The sequence below is a fragment of the Podarcis tiliguerta genome (assembly GCF_965153285.1).
Source record: "Podarcis tiliguerta genome assembly, chromosome: 2".
In the NCBI taxonomy this organism is placed as follows: Eukaryota; Metazoa; Chordata; class Lepidosauria; order Squamata; family Lacertidae; genus Podarcis; species Podarcis tiliguerta.
This window is the reverse complement of record NC_139535.1, coordinates 18,053,677-18,072,440: the sequence shown is the minus strand read 5'-3', so window position 1 is coordinate 18,072,440 and position 18,764 is coordinate 18,053,677. Positions and strand designations below refer to the sequence as shown.

Here is an 18,764-nt window from a genome sequence, read left to right as displayed (position 1 = left end):
TTACATGGCCTTAGGATTTAAGCTCTCAGGGGCCCTTAGGGTATGAGCACAGCAATGTGAAATCTCAGAAATTAACCGGTATCACATACTACTGTGTTCTGAAGTAGCCAAGTTTAGCATTCTGCTAAAGCGTTAACAGAAGAAATGGGCAAAGTATGAAAACATGCAAACTTTTGTTTTTTTAATCCAATATTGGAAAAAGCCTTATTAGAAGATGAATTGGAAGAACAGAAATGATCTTAGCATTGGGTAAAATATGGAGGCAAATTTCCAGTTATTCTAGTCCAGGACTTCCCAAGCTTGGGTCTCCAGTTGTTGTTGGACTATAATTCCCATCATCCCTAACCACTGGTCCTGCTATCTATGGATGATGGGAGTTGTAGTCCAACAGTTGGAGAGCCAGGTTTAGATGAGCAAGGGCACTAACCCCCTAGATGTTTTTGGGCTTCCAGCTCCTATCTGCCCTAGCCAACCTAGGCCAGGGTTGATGGGAGTTGTAGTTCAGCAGCATATGATTCACGACCAGTTAGCTACTCCTGCTCAAGAGTCTAGTATGTTGTGTCAAAATCCACAAAAATGTGCTTGATTATGCCCCAAGCTTTCCTGGAGGAGAGCCTGTTTTATCAAATGATGCCTCCGATGTAGTGGTTTCTGGTACACAAAAGCTCATGCCTCGCTAAAGCAAACAAATTATGAACAAAGAACTTGCAGCACCTTGAACAATATTATTATAAATAAGGCTTGCACAGATTTCTCCGTTTTTAATCTGCTTTTGAACCCTTGCGTCGTAGGACATAGCACCGTTTGGACTTTATGCCTTGAGTTGCCCTAAATATCTCGAGCTGGACCTTCTGAAGGTGAACGGCATAAGGCAGCATTTGCCAACCTGGTGCCCTCCACATCTCTCATCAGCTCCAGCCAACTGGGAGTTGTACTTCAAAAGTCCTGAAGGGATCCAGTTTGGAGGCAGGGCGGAATCTCTTTAACATGAGGCATCACAGTTTCTGGTTTCCCACCCCCTTTTTTTATTTGTGTTTTTATTTTATTTTTTTAAAAAAACATTCCCTCCCAATCTTGGGAGAGCTAAACTGCAACTGGTCTCACACACCCTGTTTTTGTAGACTCTTTACCTGACTAACCAATAGCAGATTGCACAAGAAATTAGCAATCCAAATAAGTATTGCCGCTGTGCAAATAAACATGCTCCGGATTGGGTAATAGTTTGTGTGTGGCTCTCCAACCCTTTATCTGTTCTTATTTTTTCCTCTGCCTTTTGATATTCCACCCTTTTGTATATATCAAATTAAAATCAGCAAGAGGTCAGCTTTCAAATGTGCTGGGAGAGTTATTATACCCACAGGGAGTTAGAATCCGTCAGCGATATTCATCAGCGAGGTGCTGTTGATGATAAATATTCCTCGTTTCTTCCAAGGGGCTGAGGGGGGAGTTTATGGTCTGCTGCGAGGAGACTACCAACTCTGCGAGGTAGGCTAGCCGATGAGAGTGAGCTCATACTTTAGGTTCAAAGCTGGGGTTCAAGCCTAAATCACACACACTCCAGTTGCTGTGACTGGCCTGGTACACTGAATGCTAAGCTTGGGTGTGGGAGGTGTGGGTTCAAATATCTGCTCAGCTGGGAAGCTCCCTGATTGGTTTGGGACGTAGCCAATCACAGCCTGCGTAAGCAGCGGAAGGGAACCTTCTAGACTGGCAATAGGGAACCTGCGGTCTTCTATATCTATCGTTGGGACTCCCAGCAGCCCCTGTCAGGGTGGCCAAGGGTCCAGGGATGATGGGAATTGTAGTCCCCATCAGCACCTGACGCACCACAGATTCCCACACACCCCTGTATTAAGAGCAGGCATAGGCAAACTCCGGCCCGCCAGATGTTTTGAGACTACAATTTCCATCACCCCGACCACTGCTCCTGTTAGCTAGGGATGATGGGAATTGTAGTTCCAAAACATCTGGAGGGCCAGAGTTTGTCTATGCCTGATTGAGAGGATCAAACCATCCGCTTCCGGGTCTGCAAAACAACAGGGTCCTGTCATGCAGCTAGAAGATTCCAATATATGGCAGGTTTTTTTGGGTGGTGGTGCTGAGGGGATGGAGAATGTCAAGCTGCACAGACCTTGAATGGGAGAAGGTCCAGAATTTGTGACTCCGAAGGCCCCAATGAGCTTTAAAAATGGAATTTAAAAATTCACATGACCTCTGGAGTTGGAAGGCGAAATAAGCAAGACTTGGGATGGCTTTTATTACTTGAAGAGAGCTGCAGAAATTCCTATGCAAAAGCCACAGTGCAGAGAATATGAGCAGATTAAAGGTTTAGCCAGACACTGCTTTGGGGAAGAAACTCGGTGGCTCCACCTTTGTGGAATTGGACAGGATTTTCTGAGACCTTTTCCGCTCCCTGTAGAACCACAATCTCCAGGGTTTCTTGTTGGGAGGGGAGGGGGGCACGGCTGTTGAATTAGTATAAGCCCAGCAGTGTAAACATCCTTAAAGAGCAGTGAAGCCTGTTCTGTATTGAATCTGGCCGCCATGGAAACCAGGAATAGTCCAATGAGATGGATGCCTGCAAAAGGGCTGGAGCTTTGCAAGCGCTTCAGCAATGGGGCATGGGCAGTGGGCGGCATTTTAAATGGAGTAGAAATTTTCTCTGGGTATTAAGTGGGGCAGATTGGTGTCCCCCCCCCTTTCCTGCCCCTATCAGACTCACAAACGGTGCTGCTATGTTGCAATTGCACCGTCCTGAGTTGCCAGGCCAATGCAGCATTCAGGTACTTAAGGGTTTTTGTTTCTTAAAAAATAAATAAATAATTGAATGTTTTCCACGCTGCTTTTCCCACGGTGGAGCTGAGTTGCAAAAGCCTCCCAAGAAAACAAGCCATTATAATTTAAAAAATAAAACAAAACAGCATCTCCTAATACAGTGGTACCTCGGGTTACATACACTTCAGGTTACATACGCTTCAGGTTACAGACTCCGCTAACCCAGAAATAGTGCTTCAGGTTAAGAACTTTGCTTCAGGATGAGAACAGAAATCGTGCTCTGGAGGCGCGGCAGCAGCAGGAGGTCCCATTAGCTAAAGTGGTGCTTCACGTGAAGAACAGTTTCAGGTTAAGTACGGACCTCCGGAACGAATTAAGTACTTAACCTGAGGTACCACTGTACAAGAGAAAGATGCCCTTGTGGAAGCACAGTAAAGGAATCTGAACAGCCAAAACACAAATCCAAGTTGGTCACATTGGGATGTGTGTCGGGAATGCCAATGGCAAGAACGTCCAGTGAACCACCCCAAATGCTTCCTTTACGGGTGAGAGAAAGGAGGAGGTCCTAAAAACAGGCTCTCCGCTTAGGGGGCCAGCAGCCTCTTTTCTCACCCTCTGCAGCCAGCTAAGCACCAGGCAAAATGCACACCACCCCATATTTAACAACAAGTGTCTGGAGGGGAAAAGTTTCCAACCTGGTATATATCACCCGCCTCCCTGCTGTTTCCTGTCTGGGGTTATTGGGCAAGATCCACAGGAACAGGACTCTCTCACCCTGGAGAATGAAACCACAGCGGTACCTCGGGTTACAGACGCTTCAGGTTATAGACTCCACTAACCCAGAAATATTACCTCAGGTTAAGAACTTTGCTTCAGGATGAGAACAGAAATTGTGCTCCTGTGGCATGACGGCAGCAGGAAGCCCCATTAGCTAAAGTGGTGCTTCAGATTAAGAACAGTTTCAGGTTAAGAACGGACCTCCAGAACGAATTAAGTACTTAACCCGAGGTACCACTGTATCCCCTTCTCCCTCTGCTGGTGCCCAACAGTATTTCGCTTCAGGCTGATGGAGCTGACGTTTGTCCACAGTTTCGAACACAGCACCTATGCCCCCACCGTCCTTAGAAAACCACTTAATCCTGATTTGATTTGGAGGTGTTCGGTGTGAAGAAACAATTGCTTTTTTTTTTTTTTTTTGCAATCTGAATCTTAAATCAGAATCTGTCAAGGTGTATCTTCCTGGCATAAGTTGGGTACAGTGGCTGGTGGCATGTGAAGAGCCTTTCCTGCTGGAGGTTTCCTTCCCTTTGGACGTTTAGGGAAGTTTGAAAAAAATCAAAGCCTCGATAGATTGCAACGAGAGACGGGGCCTTTTCTGCAGTGGCACCCTCAGCTGTGAAATTGCCTTTCAGAAGGAAAGGCAGCTAGAGCCACATCCCTCAGCGCTGTATAGGCCGGCAGTGAAAACAGCCTTCTTCAGCATGGCTTTTCAATGGTTTGCTCTGCTCCTTTGAAGCCTTGAGGCGTAGATTTTTGTTAAAAGTGTGCGTTTTCCAGTTTAGTTTTTGCTACTTTATGCAAACCTCATTGAGGTTGGAAACTGCTGTAAGAAAGTTTAATAAATAAATTGGGTTGTAGCCCATGCTAGTCCTACTCAGAGTAGACCCACTGAACCATCAACTTGCATTCATTAATTCCAGTGGGTTTACTCTGAGTAGGACTCAGTTGGATCCCACTTGTGTGGAGATTGCGGGGTGTGGGGTGTGTGGGAGAGACTGGGGTTTTTTTGGCTTCCACTCTTTGAATTCTGGCTGTGGGTGAGTTTGCAGAGCATATTTATACAGTTCATAGAATCATAGAATTGTAGAGTTGGAGGGACCCCGAAGGTCATCCAGTCCAACCCCCTGCAATGCAGGAATCTCAGCGAAAGCATAAAAGGCAGATGTGTATGTGTGTTTATTTTTGTCAAGGTCCTACTTCCAGACCTTGCAATTAAGGTGTGCCGGAGTCCCCATTTGCCAAATTCCAGATTTTCCATTTGTTGTAAAAACACCTTAATTTGGTGCTTTCCTGAGACTCTCAGAATAACAGTGCTATGTACGCATATAACACTTCTTATTATGCCTGTGAAAGAAGACAGGGAGTATATTTAAAACCCAGCACACCTGCAGAGGTTGCAACACTGTGTACTGAATCCAGTGGAAAGGCCTTTAACCAGGCTCACTCGTCTTGTCCATTAACCTGCTGTTGGCTGGTGGTTTTCTGAAACAATCAGACGAGGAAAGAAACCTGTTGCTTTTCCTGCTAATGTTCTCTAAGGCATAGCAGGGGGCCGATTGGGGGGGGGGGGAGGAGACCTGTGGTCCTCTGAATGGATGCCTTTGGACTCCCAAGTCCCACCAGCCCCCAGCCAGAACGGCCAACAGTCTGAGATGATGGGAGATGTTGTTCAATGGTCTCCAGAGGGTCGCAGCTAAGCCGCCCCTAAGTAGTAACGGTAAAGGTAAAGGGACCCCTGACCATTAGGTCCAGTCATGGATGACTCTGGGGTTGCGGCGCTCATCTCGCTTTATTGGCCGAGGGAGCCGGCGTACAGCTTCCGGGTCATGTGGCCAGCATGACTAAGCCGCTTCTGGCGAACCAGAGCAGCGCACAGAAACGCCGTTTACCTTCCCGCCAGGGTGGTACCTATTTATCTACTTGCACTTTGACATGCTTTCGAACTGCTAGGTTGGCAGGAGCAGGGACCGAGCAACAGGAGCTCACCCCGTCACGGGGATTCGAACCGCCGACCTTCTGATCGGCAAGTCCAAGGCTCTGTGGTTTAACCCACAGCGCCAGGTATAGCTAAAAGATCCCTATCACAGCTGCTTCACAGGGAGAAGAATTACTTGTCTTCAGATGAGGCATGCTCAGAGCCTTATAAGGCTTTTTAAAAATTCAAAAATTTCCAAAGAGTGGGAGCAAAGCTGCCTTAGGGTCATCGCCTCGTGAAATGGCTCATCAGAACCTGCTCACACATAATAAAGTTTGGAGTATGCAGTCTGTTGCTGCTGCTGGCTTTCATCCCAGACGGAAGGGCGGGAATATCCGAAAGAAGCAGGAATGTAGGTTTGAGCCTACCCTAAACAAGGTACACCAGGAATGATCTGCAGAGTGCCTTGTGCCAACTCCTTATTCTCGTTGACTATTGCCTAAGTTACAGGAAGGCAGCTCCAGATAGAATCATAGAATTGTAGCGTCGGAAGGGACCATGAGGGTCATCTAGTCCAACCCCCTGCAATGCAGGAATCTTTTGCCCAACTTGAGACTCTACCCCACGATGCTGAGCCTTGTGCTCTACCTACTGAGATGATAAGGTACAAAAGGGCAGGCTCGTTCCAATAAAGAGGCAGATGTTGAATGGGTTTCATTTGTTGTTGGCAGGTGCTGTTGGATTCCTGAGCACTCTTTCTGCCATGGAGCCATGGGTGTACCTGGACCCGCGACAGAGGGCGCTATATCGAGATGTCATGCAGGAGAGCTACGAGACACTGATGTCTCTTGGTAAGAATCCCATTTCCCTTCCGCTTTGTATCGGTTCCCCTCTTCCGTTCCTACTTGGTTTTTCTCCTCTTTTTTGTGTGTGCACGCTATAAAGAAGACCTCTCTTTGCCTCCCCTGAACAGCAGCTATCACTGATAACATGTTCAGGGAAGTGGTGTTCTTTGTTCTGACGAAAAGATGAGGGGGGAAGGAGCGGGAATCTCCCAGGAAGGGAGAAAAAAAAGCCACAAGAGACCCTCAGACTCCTTATTCTTAGATGAGAACGGCCTGAGAGTTTCGGCAATTGGACTCATAGCACAGGCAAGATCTCATATGTGCTGTCAGCTGCCCAGAGTGGCTGGGGAAACCCAGCCAGATGGGTGGGGTGTAAATAGAAGAAGAAGTAGAAGAGGAGTTTGGATTTGATATCCCGCTTTATCACTACCCGAAGGAGTCTCAAAGCGGCTAACATTCTTCTTTCCCTTCCTCCCCCACAACAAACACTCTGTGAGGTGAGTGGGGCTGAGAGACTTCAAAGAAGTGTGACTGGCCCAAGGTCACCCAGCAGCTGCATGTGGAGGAGCGGAGACGCGAACCCGGTTCCCCAGATTACGAGACTACCGCTCTTAACCACTACACCACACTGGCTCTCAATAATAATAATAAATAATAAAATTATTATTATTATTATTATTATTATTATTATTATTATTATTATGATGATGATGAACCAGAAATGTACCAGGTTACAGTTTATAGTCGCAGTTGCACACGTTTTAAATTCCCAGGGAGCAAATGAAGAACTTGGCTGGGAAAAAGACACACAGGTTTCCCACCTCAAGGAGCAAATGGGGTACAAGCACAACATTTCAGATAGTGAGGTTCTGACACCAGTTTTCTAGGCACCCAGCTCACCATTTGACAGGAGCTCCTCTCGTCTTGCCCAGGGAACCTCTTGGTTTTGCATTACGGTGGTACCTCGGGTTACAGACGCTTCAGGTTACAGATTCTGCTAACCCAGAAATAGTACCTCGGGTTAAGAACTTTGCTTCAGGATGAGAACAGAAATCGTGCTCCGACGGCACAGCAGCAGTGGGAGGCCTCATTAGCTAAAGTGGTGCTTCAGGTTAAGAACAGTTTCAGGTTAAGAACGGACGTCCAGAACGAATTAAGTACTTAACCCGAGGTACCACTGTACGCGCAACATTCCTCCCTAGGGAATAACATTCCAAATAGGCAGGTCCGAAACCTGTCAAACAGGCCGCATAAGCCGAGAGGTGTGTGCTTAGTCCCTGCACAACAACTCTCGCTTGCTTTGACGCAATGTGCTGGACGTGAGGTGTACGAGGGCTTCAGTCAGACCTCTCCCCTGGCTGCTCTGCGCGATTTGAACAGGGAGTTCGGAAACCCCCCCCCCCCCAGCCTAGGGATGGGGAGCCTGTTCTGACTCCCCAGGTGTTGCCGGAGACTGCATCTTTCTGTCATCCCTGACCGCAGGCCATGCTGGAGCGGCAGGGAGCCCAGGAAACATCTAACTCTGCTGTGGTGCTTCCAAACCACCCCCACCCCCCGCATGCCACGGGTAGCAGGGCGAGGCCCCCGCCCATGAAAATGGCCAGTGGAAAAGCGACTCTGTGCTGGGGGGGGGGGGGAAGCCCAATTCACCCCTCATGCAGTTCTTTCGCTTAATTCCCAGAGTTAATTTTGTTGTTGTTTAGTTGTGTCTGACTCTTCGTGACCCCATGGACCAGAGCACGCCAGGCACTTCTGTCTTCCACTGCCTCCCACAGTTTGGTCAAACTCATGCTGGTAGCTTCGAGAACACCGTCCAACCATCTCGTCCTCTGTCGTCCCCATCTCCTTGTGCCCTCCATCTTTCCCAACATCAGGGTCTTTTCCAGGGAGTCTTCTCTTCTCATGAGGTGGCCAAAGTACTGGAGCCTCAGCTTCAGGATCTGTCCTTCCAGTGAGCACTCAGGGCGGATTTCCTTCAGAATGGATAGGTTTGCTCTTCTTGCAGTCCATGGGACTCCTGAGTGAAAAATGACCTCCGTAGAGTCTCTGGTTACGTTCCAAACTCAAGGACCCGGCTGTTAACAGCAGCATCTTCTGGGTTTCAGGGCCAGCAACAAGTTGTTTCATGAGCCTTAGCTGAGATTCCTTCATTGCAGGGGGTTGGACTAGATGACTCTTGGGGGACCCCCTTCCAGCTCTATAGTTCTATAAGCCTAACTTGTCAGGACTCAGGAGCTGAGCCAGTGGCTGCCATTACAGTGTCAATACAGGGGAAGGATACATTTTTTGGTAATGTGCAAGCACAGAAGGATGGACCTTGGCTCCCCACCCCCCGAAGGCTGGCTTCCATACCTCACCTGTGTAAGAAACGTTTAGAATCATAGAGTTGGAAGAGACCACAAGGGCCATCGAGTCCAACCCCCTGCCAAGCAGGAAACACCATCAGAGCACTCCTGACATATGGTTGTCAAGCCTCTGCTTAAAGACCTCCAAAGAAGGAGACTCCACCACACTCCTTGGCAGCAAATTCCACTGTCGAACAGCTCTTACTGTCAGGAAGTTCTTCCTAATGTATATCTGCCCTTTTTCCCTTATGGGGGACACAAGAGCCCTTGCAGAGTCCTTTTCAGGTTCTCCGTCGGTCAGAGAAAATAACAGAGGCCAACCAGAGAATATTGAGAAGCAAAGCGGCTAGTAAGCCTGATCTTTATTGAACTGTTGCAAGAGGCTGCCCCCTTCACACGCAGGAGGAGGAGGAGGACCCCAAACAAAGGTGTGCCTGCCCTTATATAGACATTTTAAATTGCCCGCCTTGGAGTCCAAGACTACCCTCCAGATACATCATACCTACATCACAGAAAGGGCGGTCTACAACAGAAATCTGAGTGCTTTGTTTACCTCCTGTCTGGCAGGTTACCTCCACCGATGGAGAACCTGCAAAGGACTCTTGTGTCCCCCATAAGGGAATAAGGGCAGATTTACGTTTATTACACCAGTTCCAGAACACCCAAGACAACCCGTGTCAGGTTTGCAATCCCATACAACACTCATGGAAGATGCTCCATGGATGGTGTGGAAGTATGGATAGAGGTGGGGAGTTGTTCAGCGCCTCTGCTTTTAGCCCCCTTCTGGGCCTGCTTGTGCAGAAGCAAGTTCCGCTTTTGTGGGGCTCACTTTTTGTAAGGACCAATTGCAGCTGCAGGCCGAGCAAGAAGCTGCTGCGAGATCTGTAGGGCTTTTAAAAGATGGATCTTGTCTTGTGTGAAATGTACGGTGCTCCAGTTCTAACGTTTGAGAAGACAGAATCCTAGGTATGAAAAGGACTGCTCATTAAACTTGGAAAACCTGGCTACACATTCTGTATCATCCATAGGTTTAGGAAACAGGTTTCCAGAATATAATATAATATACAGTGGTACCTCGGGTTAAGTACTTAATTCGTTCCGGAGGTCTGTTCTTAACCTGAAACTGTTCTTAACCTGAAGCACCACTTTAACTAATGGGGCCTCGCACTGCTGCCGTGCCGCTGGAGCACGATTTCTGTTCTCATCCTGAAGCAAAGTTCTTAACCCAAGGTACCACTGTTATTAATATTAATATTAATAATATAATATTAGCCTTGTTAGCGCCTACCCATCTGACTGGGTTGCCCCAGCCACTCTGGGCGGCTTCCAACACCTATAAAAGCGTCATCAAACATTAAGCATTAAAAACTTAACTCCACTATCAAAGCCAGCCTTTCTCAAGCTCGGGTCCCCAGATTTTTTTGAACTACAACTCCCATCATCCCTGACCACTGGCCATGTTGGCTGGGAATGATGGGAGTTGTGGTCCAGCAACATTCAGGAATGCAAGGTTGAGAAAGGCTGACCTAAATGGTTAAAACCCAATAAAAATTGGAGAGGCCTCTCTTTTTGTTCAGCATTAAACAGAGCACTTTTTACTCACTTGGCATAACACAGAACCTCTTCACTGAGCATGCAAACTTAGGAAAAAAATACCCTATACTTTCTGCAACCCTTTAAGGAAGCAGCTTTCTCTGGCCATCAAGGCTTCCATAGCACCTGGAACCAATTTGCTGCTTCCACAACAGTGCTGAGAAATCAAGCACAGGTTCTTCCTTTAGCTCTGTTACTATTCTTGCCACTTGACGATCCATCGAGCTTTCTTTTCTAATAAGAAACTGGCCATTTAATGCCTTTGTTTCCCAGCTCTTTCCCCCATTTTCTGCCTGTGGATCACCTACATCCCTGCTGTTATCCACAGAGATTTGGAGACAGTTTGCATTTCCTTTTACCTTGGGGGCATGGGGTTGGAGGGTCCTGCAGGGCTAAGAGAAAGGAGCCTGGGTTTGTCTTAAAGAGTCCTTTAAGCACCTTAGCTTAAATATGCCCCAGGGGATGCTCTTTAAAGACCCCACCCACCAAGAGAGTGAGTGCCCTTTCCAGCCAATAAATTGCCCTTCTCCCTCCCTCAGCTGCCTCCCTGAGAGGAGAGAGGCAGGCTGCTTCAATGGAAGCAAGGAACACAGGGGCTGAGATTCCGGTTTTCTTCTTCCCTGTTCTTCCTGGTGAGTATTTATTTTTTGGAATTGGGTATCGTTTTTGCCAGGTGCTTTCTTTAGCAGGTTCCTGTTTTGCCGTCGTCTCCTATTTCCTATGCCCACCCTCCTCACTCTTGCTCCTTTTCCCACAACCTCGCATGTTTCATCTTCATAAGAAGCTAAGGTGAGCTGTGCTGGATCCCATCTTGTCCAGCATCCTGTTCTAACATGGACCAACTAGATGCTTCCTTTTCTTTTAGTCCCTGGAGGATAGATACCATTTTGGGCCACTTTTGCACTGCACCTTCTGGGAGCTGTAGTTTGCGAAGGGTGCTGGGAGCTGTTAAAAGAGACCCCTATTCCCCTCCCAGTGCTATAATTCCCAGAGTGGTTTAGCAGGCTACCCATCCTCTCAGGGAACTCTGGGAATTATTGTTCTGTGAAGAGAGTAGTGCCCCCCCCCAACAACTGTTGGCACCCTTAGCAAACTACAGTTCCTGGAATCATTGGGGTGGGGGGGAGCCACACCTGTTTAAAGCGGTATCATAGTGCTTTAAATATATGGAGCTATTGTGGCTTTAATTACGCTCTCAGGGACTTTTGTGCTATCTCAGAAGGCCTTCTCGGTAGTGGCGCCCGCCCTGTGGAACGCCCTCCCACCAGATGTCAAAGAGAACAACAACTACCAAACTTTTAGAAGACACCTGAAGGCAGCCCTGTTTAGGGAAGCTTTTAATGTTTGATTTGTTACTGTATTTTGACATTTGGTTGGAAGCCGCCCAGAGTGGCTGGGGAAGCCCAGCCAGATGGGCGGGGTATAAATAATAAATTATTATAAATTATTATTATCTCTTTCACCCCATTTCTTCCTACACCCTAAAGCTCCTTTCTTGGTCACCCTGACCCTACTTGGTCCCATTCGTTTTTGCTTTTCCTGTGCTGCAAGATTCCTGTCTTTTCCGAATCCCATGCCCTTATTTTTGCCCAGAGTTCCAGAACTCCTGTATGCCAGTCTTTGCATCCCAGACATTTTGTGTGTGGAGTTTTTGCGTCTGTTCCTTGATGCAGATCAGCTGTGGGCTGCTTTTGGCCCTCCAGATGTTGCTCAACTACAACTCCCACTACGCTTGGCCTGAGCCAGGTTTGCTGGGGCTGATGGGAGTTGTAGTTGAGCAACATCTAGCGGGCCAACGCTTCCCCCACAACTGATAGTGATGGTTGATGGTGATGATTCTGTTTTTAATGCAGTGGAATGGGGAAAGACATTCTGCATACATTTTGCAAACCGCTCTCAGGTTTTTTTTAACCATCATATAGACCTGAAATGAGATAAATAAAATTACTATTATATGGCACAACTATAGCACTTCCTATGTTGGAGAGCTCTGGACTTAACCACCTTTTCTGTTTTCTTATCACATATGCCCATCCCTTTCTTCCTGTTGTTATTAAAGGGCCTGTAATGCTGCACAAAAGGGACGCGGGTGGCACTGTGGGTTAAACCACAGAGCCTAGGACTTGCTGATCAGAAGGTCAGTGGTTCAAATCTCCACGATGGGGTGAGCTCCCGTTGCTCGGTCCCTGCTCCTGCCAACCTAGCAGTTCGAAAGCACGTCAAAGTGCAAGTAGATAAATAGGTACCGCTCCGGCAGGAAGGTAAACGGCGTTTCCGTGCGCTGCTCTGGTTCTCCAGAAGCAGCTTAGTCATGCTGGCCACGTGACCCGGAAGCTGTCTGCGAACAAGCGCCGGCTCCCTTGGCCAATAAAGCGAGATGAGCGCCGCAACCCCAGAGTCGGTCACGACTGGACCTAATGGTCAGGGGTACCTTTACCTTTACCTTTAATGCTGCACAAAAATAAAAAAAATTCTTTGCCTGCAGCCTTTTAAAATAGACACTTGGGAGAAAAAGTAATTAAAGTGGAAGTAACCCTTTTTTACACGCCCCCCCCCAGTCACCCTGACTTTTTAGTGTTAAGCTTGAGTTTGTATCCTGTTTTTATTTCTTACATTTATATATCACTGTCTCCACCAAGGAGCTTAGAAGTGGCCTATGTTATTCTCTTTCTTCTTGTCTTCTCCTCACAACAACCCTGTGAGGTAGGTTAGGGAGAGAGAGATTGGCCAAAGGTTATGCCATTGAGCTTAATGGATGAATGGGGATTTGAATCCTGTCCTCTCAAGTCCTAGTCCACGACACCTAACAACCTGCACTCCCCCCCAAGCGGCTTACAAAAAAAGTCAAGATGCTATTAATCCAGCCTTTCTAAACTTTGGGTCCCTGGACATTGTTGGACTACAGCCCCCATCATTCCCAGCCAGCATGGCCATTGGTCAGGGATGATGGGAGTTGTAGTTAAAAACATCTGGGGATCCAAGGTCATGAAATATAAGATAATGCAAAGGCTAAAGACATCTCCACCCCCCCTGCTGTTTTTTAAAATTGTAGCAGTCAGAATTTCCTGTGTTTACCTGTAAAATTGGGTAGCAATAAAGGGAACTAATTGCCCATGTAAACTGCTAATGGGTTAGAGTTGATGGATGCTTTACAACTAAGGTGTGACTTGGCTGATTTTACAGTCGCTATGTTAATGCTTGTACTGCATTCCTTTGTAGCAACAAAGCAACTTATTCTCTAAATCTCAGGGTTCAAGGCTCACATTGGACAAAAGATTCCTGCATTTCAGGGGGCTGGAATAGATGACCCTCGGGGACCCTTCCAACTATACAGTTCTTTTTTTAAAAAATAATAATTATGCTTTTCAAGTTTATACATTTCACTAATTTTACAATCATATTAACATTTCAGAGCTTGACTTCCTTCTCCCTCTTTCCGCAGTTCCTTAAATTTATTTTTAATATCTTCTGCCTACCTATCCAAACTAACTTAATTTGCTCATTTGTGGGGGATGTAATCCTCTAGATTCCCACAATTTATTCATCTACTTTAAAAACCTACTCTTATTATAAAACAGCAGGTTATTGCAATAATCCTGCCAATCATCTTATCTGTTTACAAATTATCTGTAAATATTCAATAAACCATTTCCATTTATATATATATATATATAAGCTATCTTGATTTCTTATTCTTCCAGTATCCAACTGTACAGTTCTACGGAGGGGGTGTTGCTACATTTCATGTGCAATCTATAGGTGTTACTGCTATATAAATTCACACATTTTGGCCTTCCTAAGTTGGTTGCCTTGTTTTCCAGCTGCAGACAAGCTGCTGAACAGCAACAACAATGAAGAGGAGGAAGAGGAGGAGGACGATGAAGAGGAGGAGGACGAAGGGCCCGAGGAGCTGCGGCCAGGCACGTCTCAAAGCACCCCCAGGCGAGTCAAGCCCGTGGTGCGCCGCGCACCGCCCAAGCAGCCGCCGCCACCACCGCCACCTCCCCCCAAGATCATCCCGGTGGTGAAGAAGGACAAAGCGACGCAACGAGGGCATGCGCTGAAGAAGAGCCTTGAAAGCCGCTGCTCGGACTGCACGAGGAGCCTGCATGCGCCGCCCCGGGGCCGCCAGCGGAGCGAGGCCAACGCGGCGCGGGAGAAGCCCTTCCAGTGCTCGGACTGCGGCAAGAGCTTCATCTGGAGCTCCCACCTGGAGCGCCACCGCCGGATGCACACGGGCGAGAAGCCCTTCAAGTGCCTCAACTGCGGCGAGGCCTACAGCCAGAACTTCCACCTGCTGCAGCACCGCTGCTCGCAGCTGATTGAGAAGCCCTTCAAGTGCCCCGAGTGCGGGAAGCGCTTTGCCCAGAGCTCGGCCCTGGAGAACCACCGCAAGGGCCACACGGCCGAGAAGCCCCACAAGTGCGCCGACTGCGGCAAGTGCTTCATCTGGGCTTCCCACCTGGAGCGGCACCGGCGGGTCCACACGGGCGAGCGGCCCTTCAAGTGCCCCGAGTGCGGGGAGACCTACAGCCAGAGCGCCCACCTGGCCAAGCACCGGCGCAACCACATGGGCGAGCGCCCCTACAACTGCCCGGCCTGCTGGCGCAGCTACGCGCTCATCTCGGAGCTGGAGGAGCACAAGAAGACCCACCTGGGCTGCGAGGACTGTGGCAAGGTGTACCGCAGCCGCCAGACGCTGATGCGCCACCAGAGGGGCCACCACCGCGAGCGCACGCACCTGTGCGAGGAGTGCGGCAAGGGCTTCGTGTGGGCCTCCCACCTGGAGCGCCACCGCCGCGTCCACACGGGCGAGCGGCCCTTCCCCTGCCCCACCTGCGGGGAGAAGTTCGCCCAGAAGGTCCACCTGCTCCAGCACAACAAGACGCACTCGCACGCGCGGCCCTACAAGTGCGGCGACTGCGACAAGCGCTTTGGCGACAGCTCGGCCTTCCTGGCGCACCAGCGGGGCCACGCCATGGAGAAGAACCACAAGTGCCAGTACTGCGGGAAGAGCTTCGCCTGGAGCTCCCACCTGGAGCGGCACCAGCGCATCCACACGGGCGAGAAGCCCTACAAGTGCCCCGACTGCCCCGAGCACTTCAGCCAGACCTCGCAGCTCTTCAAGCACCAGCGCAGCCACCTGGGCAAGAGGCCCTACAAGTGCAGCGAGTGTGGGAGGAGCTTCGGCACCACCCTGGAGGTCATCATCCACCAGAGGACCCACTTCGGGACCAAGCCCTACCGCTGCTCCAACTGTGGGAAGGGCTTCACGCGGCGAGCCAACCTGCTGAAGCACCAGCGGAGCCACGCGAAGGAGAGCCCCTAAAATAAAAAATGGAAGAGGGGGCGCGAGAGAAGCGGGGAAGGTGGGGGGGGGGGAGAGACGGGAGATGCGCGCCCTCTCCCTCGCATTACCAAACGAGTCTAGAATCCACATGAGGAAGAGGAGTCCTTTTTGTACATTCTGCTTCATGGGGGAAGCGACGGCGCAGCTTTCACGGCCGCCCCGGCTGATCTGCACGTGGTTGAGGAATTATTTCGGGGTTTGGGGTGGGGTGGGGGAAAGATAGCAATGGAAAAGAAACACGCGACCGCAGCATATAAGCGAAGAGATTGTAGACACACACACCTCGATAGCGGGAGGGGGAAAAGAGGTTCTTGGAAAAGAAGGCCTATTGAGGTGAAAACCTAGTAACCATGTCCACTGGGGAGTTTTGATCCTGATTTAGAATCCGGATGGGTGTCTCGCTCACCTTTTTTGTTTTGACACTGTGTACGTATAAATATAACCCATGTTTGGGGAAACGAAAAGCTTTACTTGACTCTTCCTCGCCCTGTCCTGTCCCCGACTCCCTTCTCCCCACCCCTCCAGCCCTGTTAGAAGAGCGCTGAGGGATCAGGTTGGAGGCTTATATAGGATCCCGTCTTCCTAGCGGCCGTTCAGATGCCTGTGGAAAGCCAGCAAGCAGGACCCGGGTGCAGCAATCACTTGTGATTCCCAGCAACTAGAGGGTTTTTTTTGTTTTTGTTTGCCTCCAACAGTTGAGGGGGGAACATTGCTCTCATGGCTAGTAGCTGCTGCTAGCCTTATCTTCCATGAATTTGTCTAATCCTCTCTTATAGCTGCCTCCCCCGTGGGTAACTCTGAACTCTGGATAACAAAGCTTTAACATGCTGAGGACTGACCTCCAGACCTTAGATGCCTGACTGAGAAGGACCCAGACTTCATTAGATGCTAGGGAATCCACCTGGGTAGCGGGGAGGGCCATGAAACTTTGGTAAGCCTCTTGAATGTGGAGGAAAAGCTTTATTGACTTATTCAACACAAATAATCTAAACATTTTTTGGGGGGGTAGGGGGAGCATGAACTATGCCTTGAGCAGCGCTCCCACCTGAGTATCAGGTGCATTGGAACCTAAATGGCCACTGAGGGTCAGATTGCAGCATTTAGCTAGAGAAGCTCATGTTGGTTTTGCTTGGATCTCGGAATCTCTCCTGCTCAGTTTCTGCTTTCCGAAGCTGCTGACGGCACCCTCCAGTCCCAGGAATCCCTGGAGGGTTTTGTTTCCTGAGGACTAAAGGAAAAGCAGAGAGGATGGAGACCCCATTAGATACTGGGAGCTGTGCTTATGTGCCGCTATTCAGCTAGATGGTCCCCTTCTTTGAGCTCTTGTCTCTTGGGGTTCTTAATAGTTTGGCCACAAATGTGAAGCCCGTGTGCGAAATCTGCTCACCGAGGTGTTGGTGAGAAAGCCCACCTCTTCAGTTTAGGGAACAACGTAAGTGTGCAACTTACTGAGGGGAAGAAAACCGTAAGACACTCCAGGAGGGTTCAGCTCCGGGCCTGGAAGCATGCTGGGGTAGCGTATTGTTGATGGATAAGAGTCAGAATAGGAGTTCAAAGGCTCATGGTCTCTTTATTTTTATTTTTTGGAAGGGGCAGGGGGTAGCTGGCTGTAGGCATCAGCCTGTCTTAAATCATAAAATCCAGATTTCTAGTAGGGTGGATCTTGGGTCCAGAAAGCCCAACAAATAGGCATCTTGGAGTTTTCCTATCCTGGCTTGGCAGTAGGATTGATGAACACACACACACACACACACACACACACACACACACACATACATGCAGTGACAAAGAAGTTGAGCCTTTGGGTGGTGTGATGGATGCATGAGAAACTAAAGATGCAGAATTTATAATCTGGAAAGCAGGCAGGGGAGGAATGTGGAGCTGTCAATGGGAGAAAAGGAAAATGTTACCTTGCCATGCAAGGTTAACGCCTCAGAATTTAGGACATCATGGCTCCACCTGCACCTTAAAAGCAGCCATTTTTGTGTGTGTGTGTTCATATTTTCCTGAAAACGTTTCAATTATAAAGAAAGCCATGCAAAGGAAAAATAATAATTAAAGCACTGCTTTAAGCAGTCGTGGCTTCCCCTCAAAGAGTCCTTGGGGTTGGTAGTGTGTTAAGGGTGCTTAGAGTTGTGAGGAAGACTCTCCTATTCCCCTCACAGAACTACAGTTCCCTAGAGGGGTTTAGCAATCTAACCCTCTTCCCGGGGAACTCTGGGAATTGTAGCTCTCTGAGAAGAGAGAGGTTTCCTAACAACTTCCAGTGTCCTTAACAAACTACCGTTTCCAGGATTCTTTTTGTGGGAGGCCATGACTGCTTAAAGTGGTATGATACGACCTTAAACATATGTAGTGCAGATGAGGCCCTAGACAGGAGTTGGGGAGAACTGAGAGCGAAAAGGTCTTGCTTCTCTGCTGTGGCGAGGACCAGTGCGAGCTGTTACTACTGACTGAGAACAAGGCATCTTTGCTCCAGGGAGGGGCGACTGTAGATTTTGGCCATCTTCCATGGGTACTTTGCTTGAGCTTCCTGTGCTGCAGCGGGTTGGGCTAGATGACCCTCAGGGGTCTTTTCCGGCTCTACAATTCTGTGGCAAGCTCTCCTGCCACCTACCTCGGAGTCTCGCTCGGGAGGACTGATGGAAAAAGACCCCCGTTTCCAGCACCCCATTCTTCCTTGGCCCTGTTGTGACGGAGAGGCCAGCGAAGGAACAGAAAGCCTTGCTTGTCACGGGAGGCCTTTGCGCTGCAAGGAGAGACACACCCCAAAGAGGCATGGCGCCACAACACCCTCTTAACCATGCAAGTGGGTGGACGGATGAGGCCTGGACTCTGGATTTCCCTCTGCTTCTGCCTCCGGCTTAACCTCTCACTTGTCTTATGGGCGTATACTCCCCCCCCCCCCCGTTGTTCTGCCCCTTCTTCCAAGCTTTATTTACTTTATTGCATTTGGGGCGGGGGGCAAGCAGAGTCTGTTTGCCTCAATGTACTTCTGTTTATTTTTCTCCCCCCCTTTTTTTGTTCTCATCCAAAGCAAGTGTCTCTAATGTTTTAGGGTCCTGTCCCCTCGACTGACTTATTAAAAGGGGGAGTTTCTAAGCTCTGACTTCTTTGTTGTTGGTTAGGAGTAATAAAGATTGAAAACGTAGCTCACGCAA

At 48.9% G+C, this 18,764-nt stretch overlaps 2 protein-coding genes and 1 long non-coding RNA gene across 4 annotated transcripts in view; 1 reads left to right on the top strand and 2 right to left on the bottom strand.

Annotated features, from left to right (window-relative positions):
- The window catches only part of LOC310670382 (uncharacterized protein), a 15,365-nt gene extending 12,699 nt beyond the window's left edge, over window positions 1–2,666 (bottom strand). Inside the window, exons 1-2 of the mRNA XM_083425631.1 lie at window positions 2,213–2,666; window positions 1,359–1,478 (exon numbers count right to left, since the gene is read on the bottom strand). The gene's annotated coding sequence lies outside the window, so the exon portion shown is untranslated. The remainder of the gene's footprint in view (window positions 1–1,358; window positions 1,479–2,212) is intronic.
- The window catches only part of LOC310671132, a 119,462-nt gene extending 105,395 nt beyond the window's left edge, over window positions 1–14,067 (bottom strand). The window contains exons 1-2 of the long non-coding RNA XR_014507815.1: window positions 11,981–14,067; window positions 11,478–11,938 (exon numbers count right to left, since the gene is read on the bottom strand). This is a non-coding gene — a long non-coding RNA (uncharacterized lncRNA). The remainder of the gene's footprint in view (window positions 1–11,477; window positions 11,939–11,980) is intronic.
- The window catches only part of LOC310670483 (uncharacterized protein), a 20,036-nt gene extending 1,272 nt beyond the window's left edge, over window positions 1–18,764 (top strand). For both annotated transcript variants that reach the window (XM_083425907.1, XM_083425906.1), the window contains exons 2-3: window positions 6,202–6,321; window positions 14,075–18,764. In XM_083425907.1, the coding sequence (XP_083282033.1) occupies window positions 6,234–6,321; window positions 14,075–15,582 (1,596 nt within the window). In that variant the 5' untranslated portion in view covers window positions 6,202–6,233 and the 3' untranslated portion in view covers window positions 15,583–18,764. The remainder of the gene's footprint in view (window positions 1–6,201; window positions 6,322–14,074) is intronic.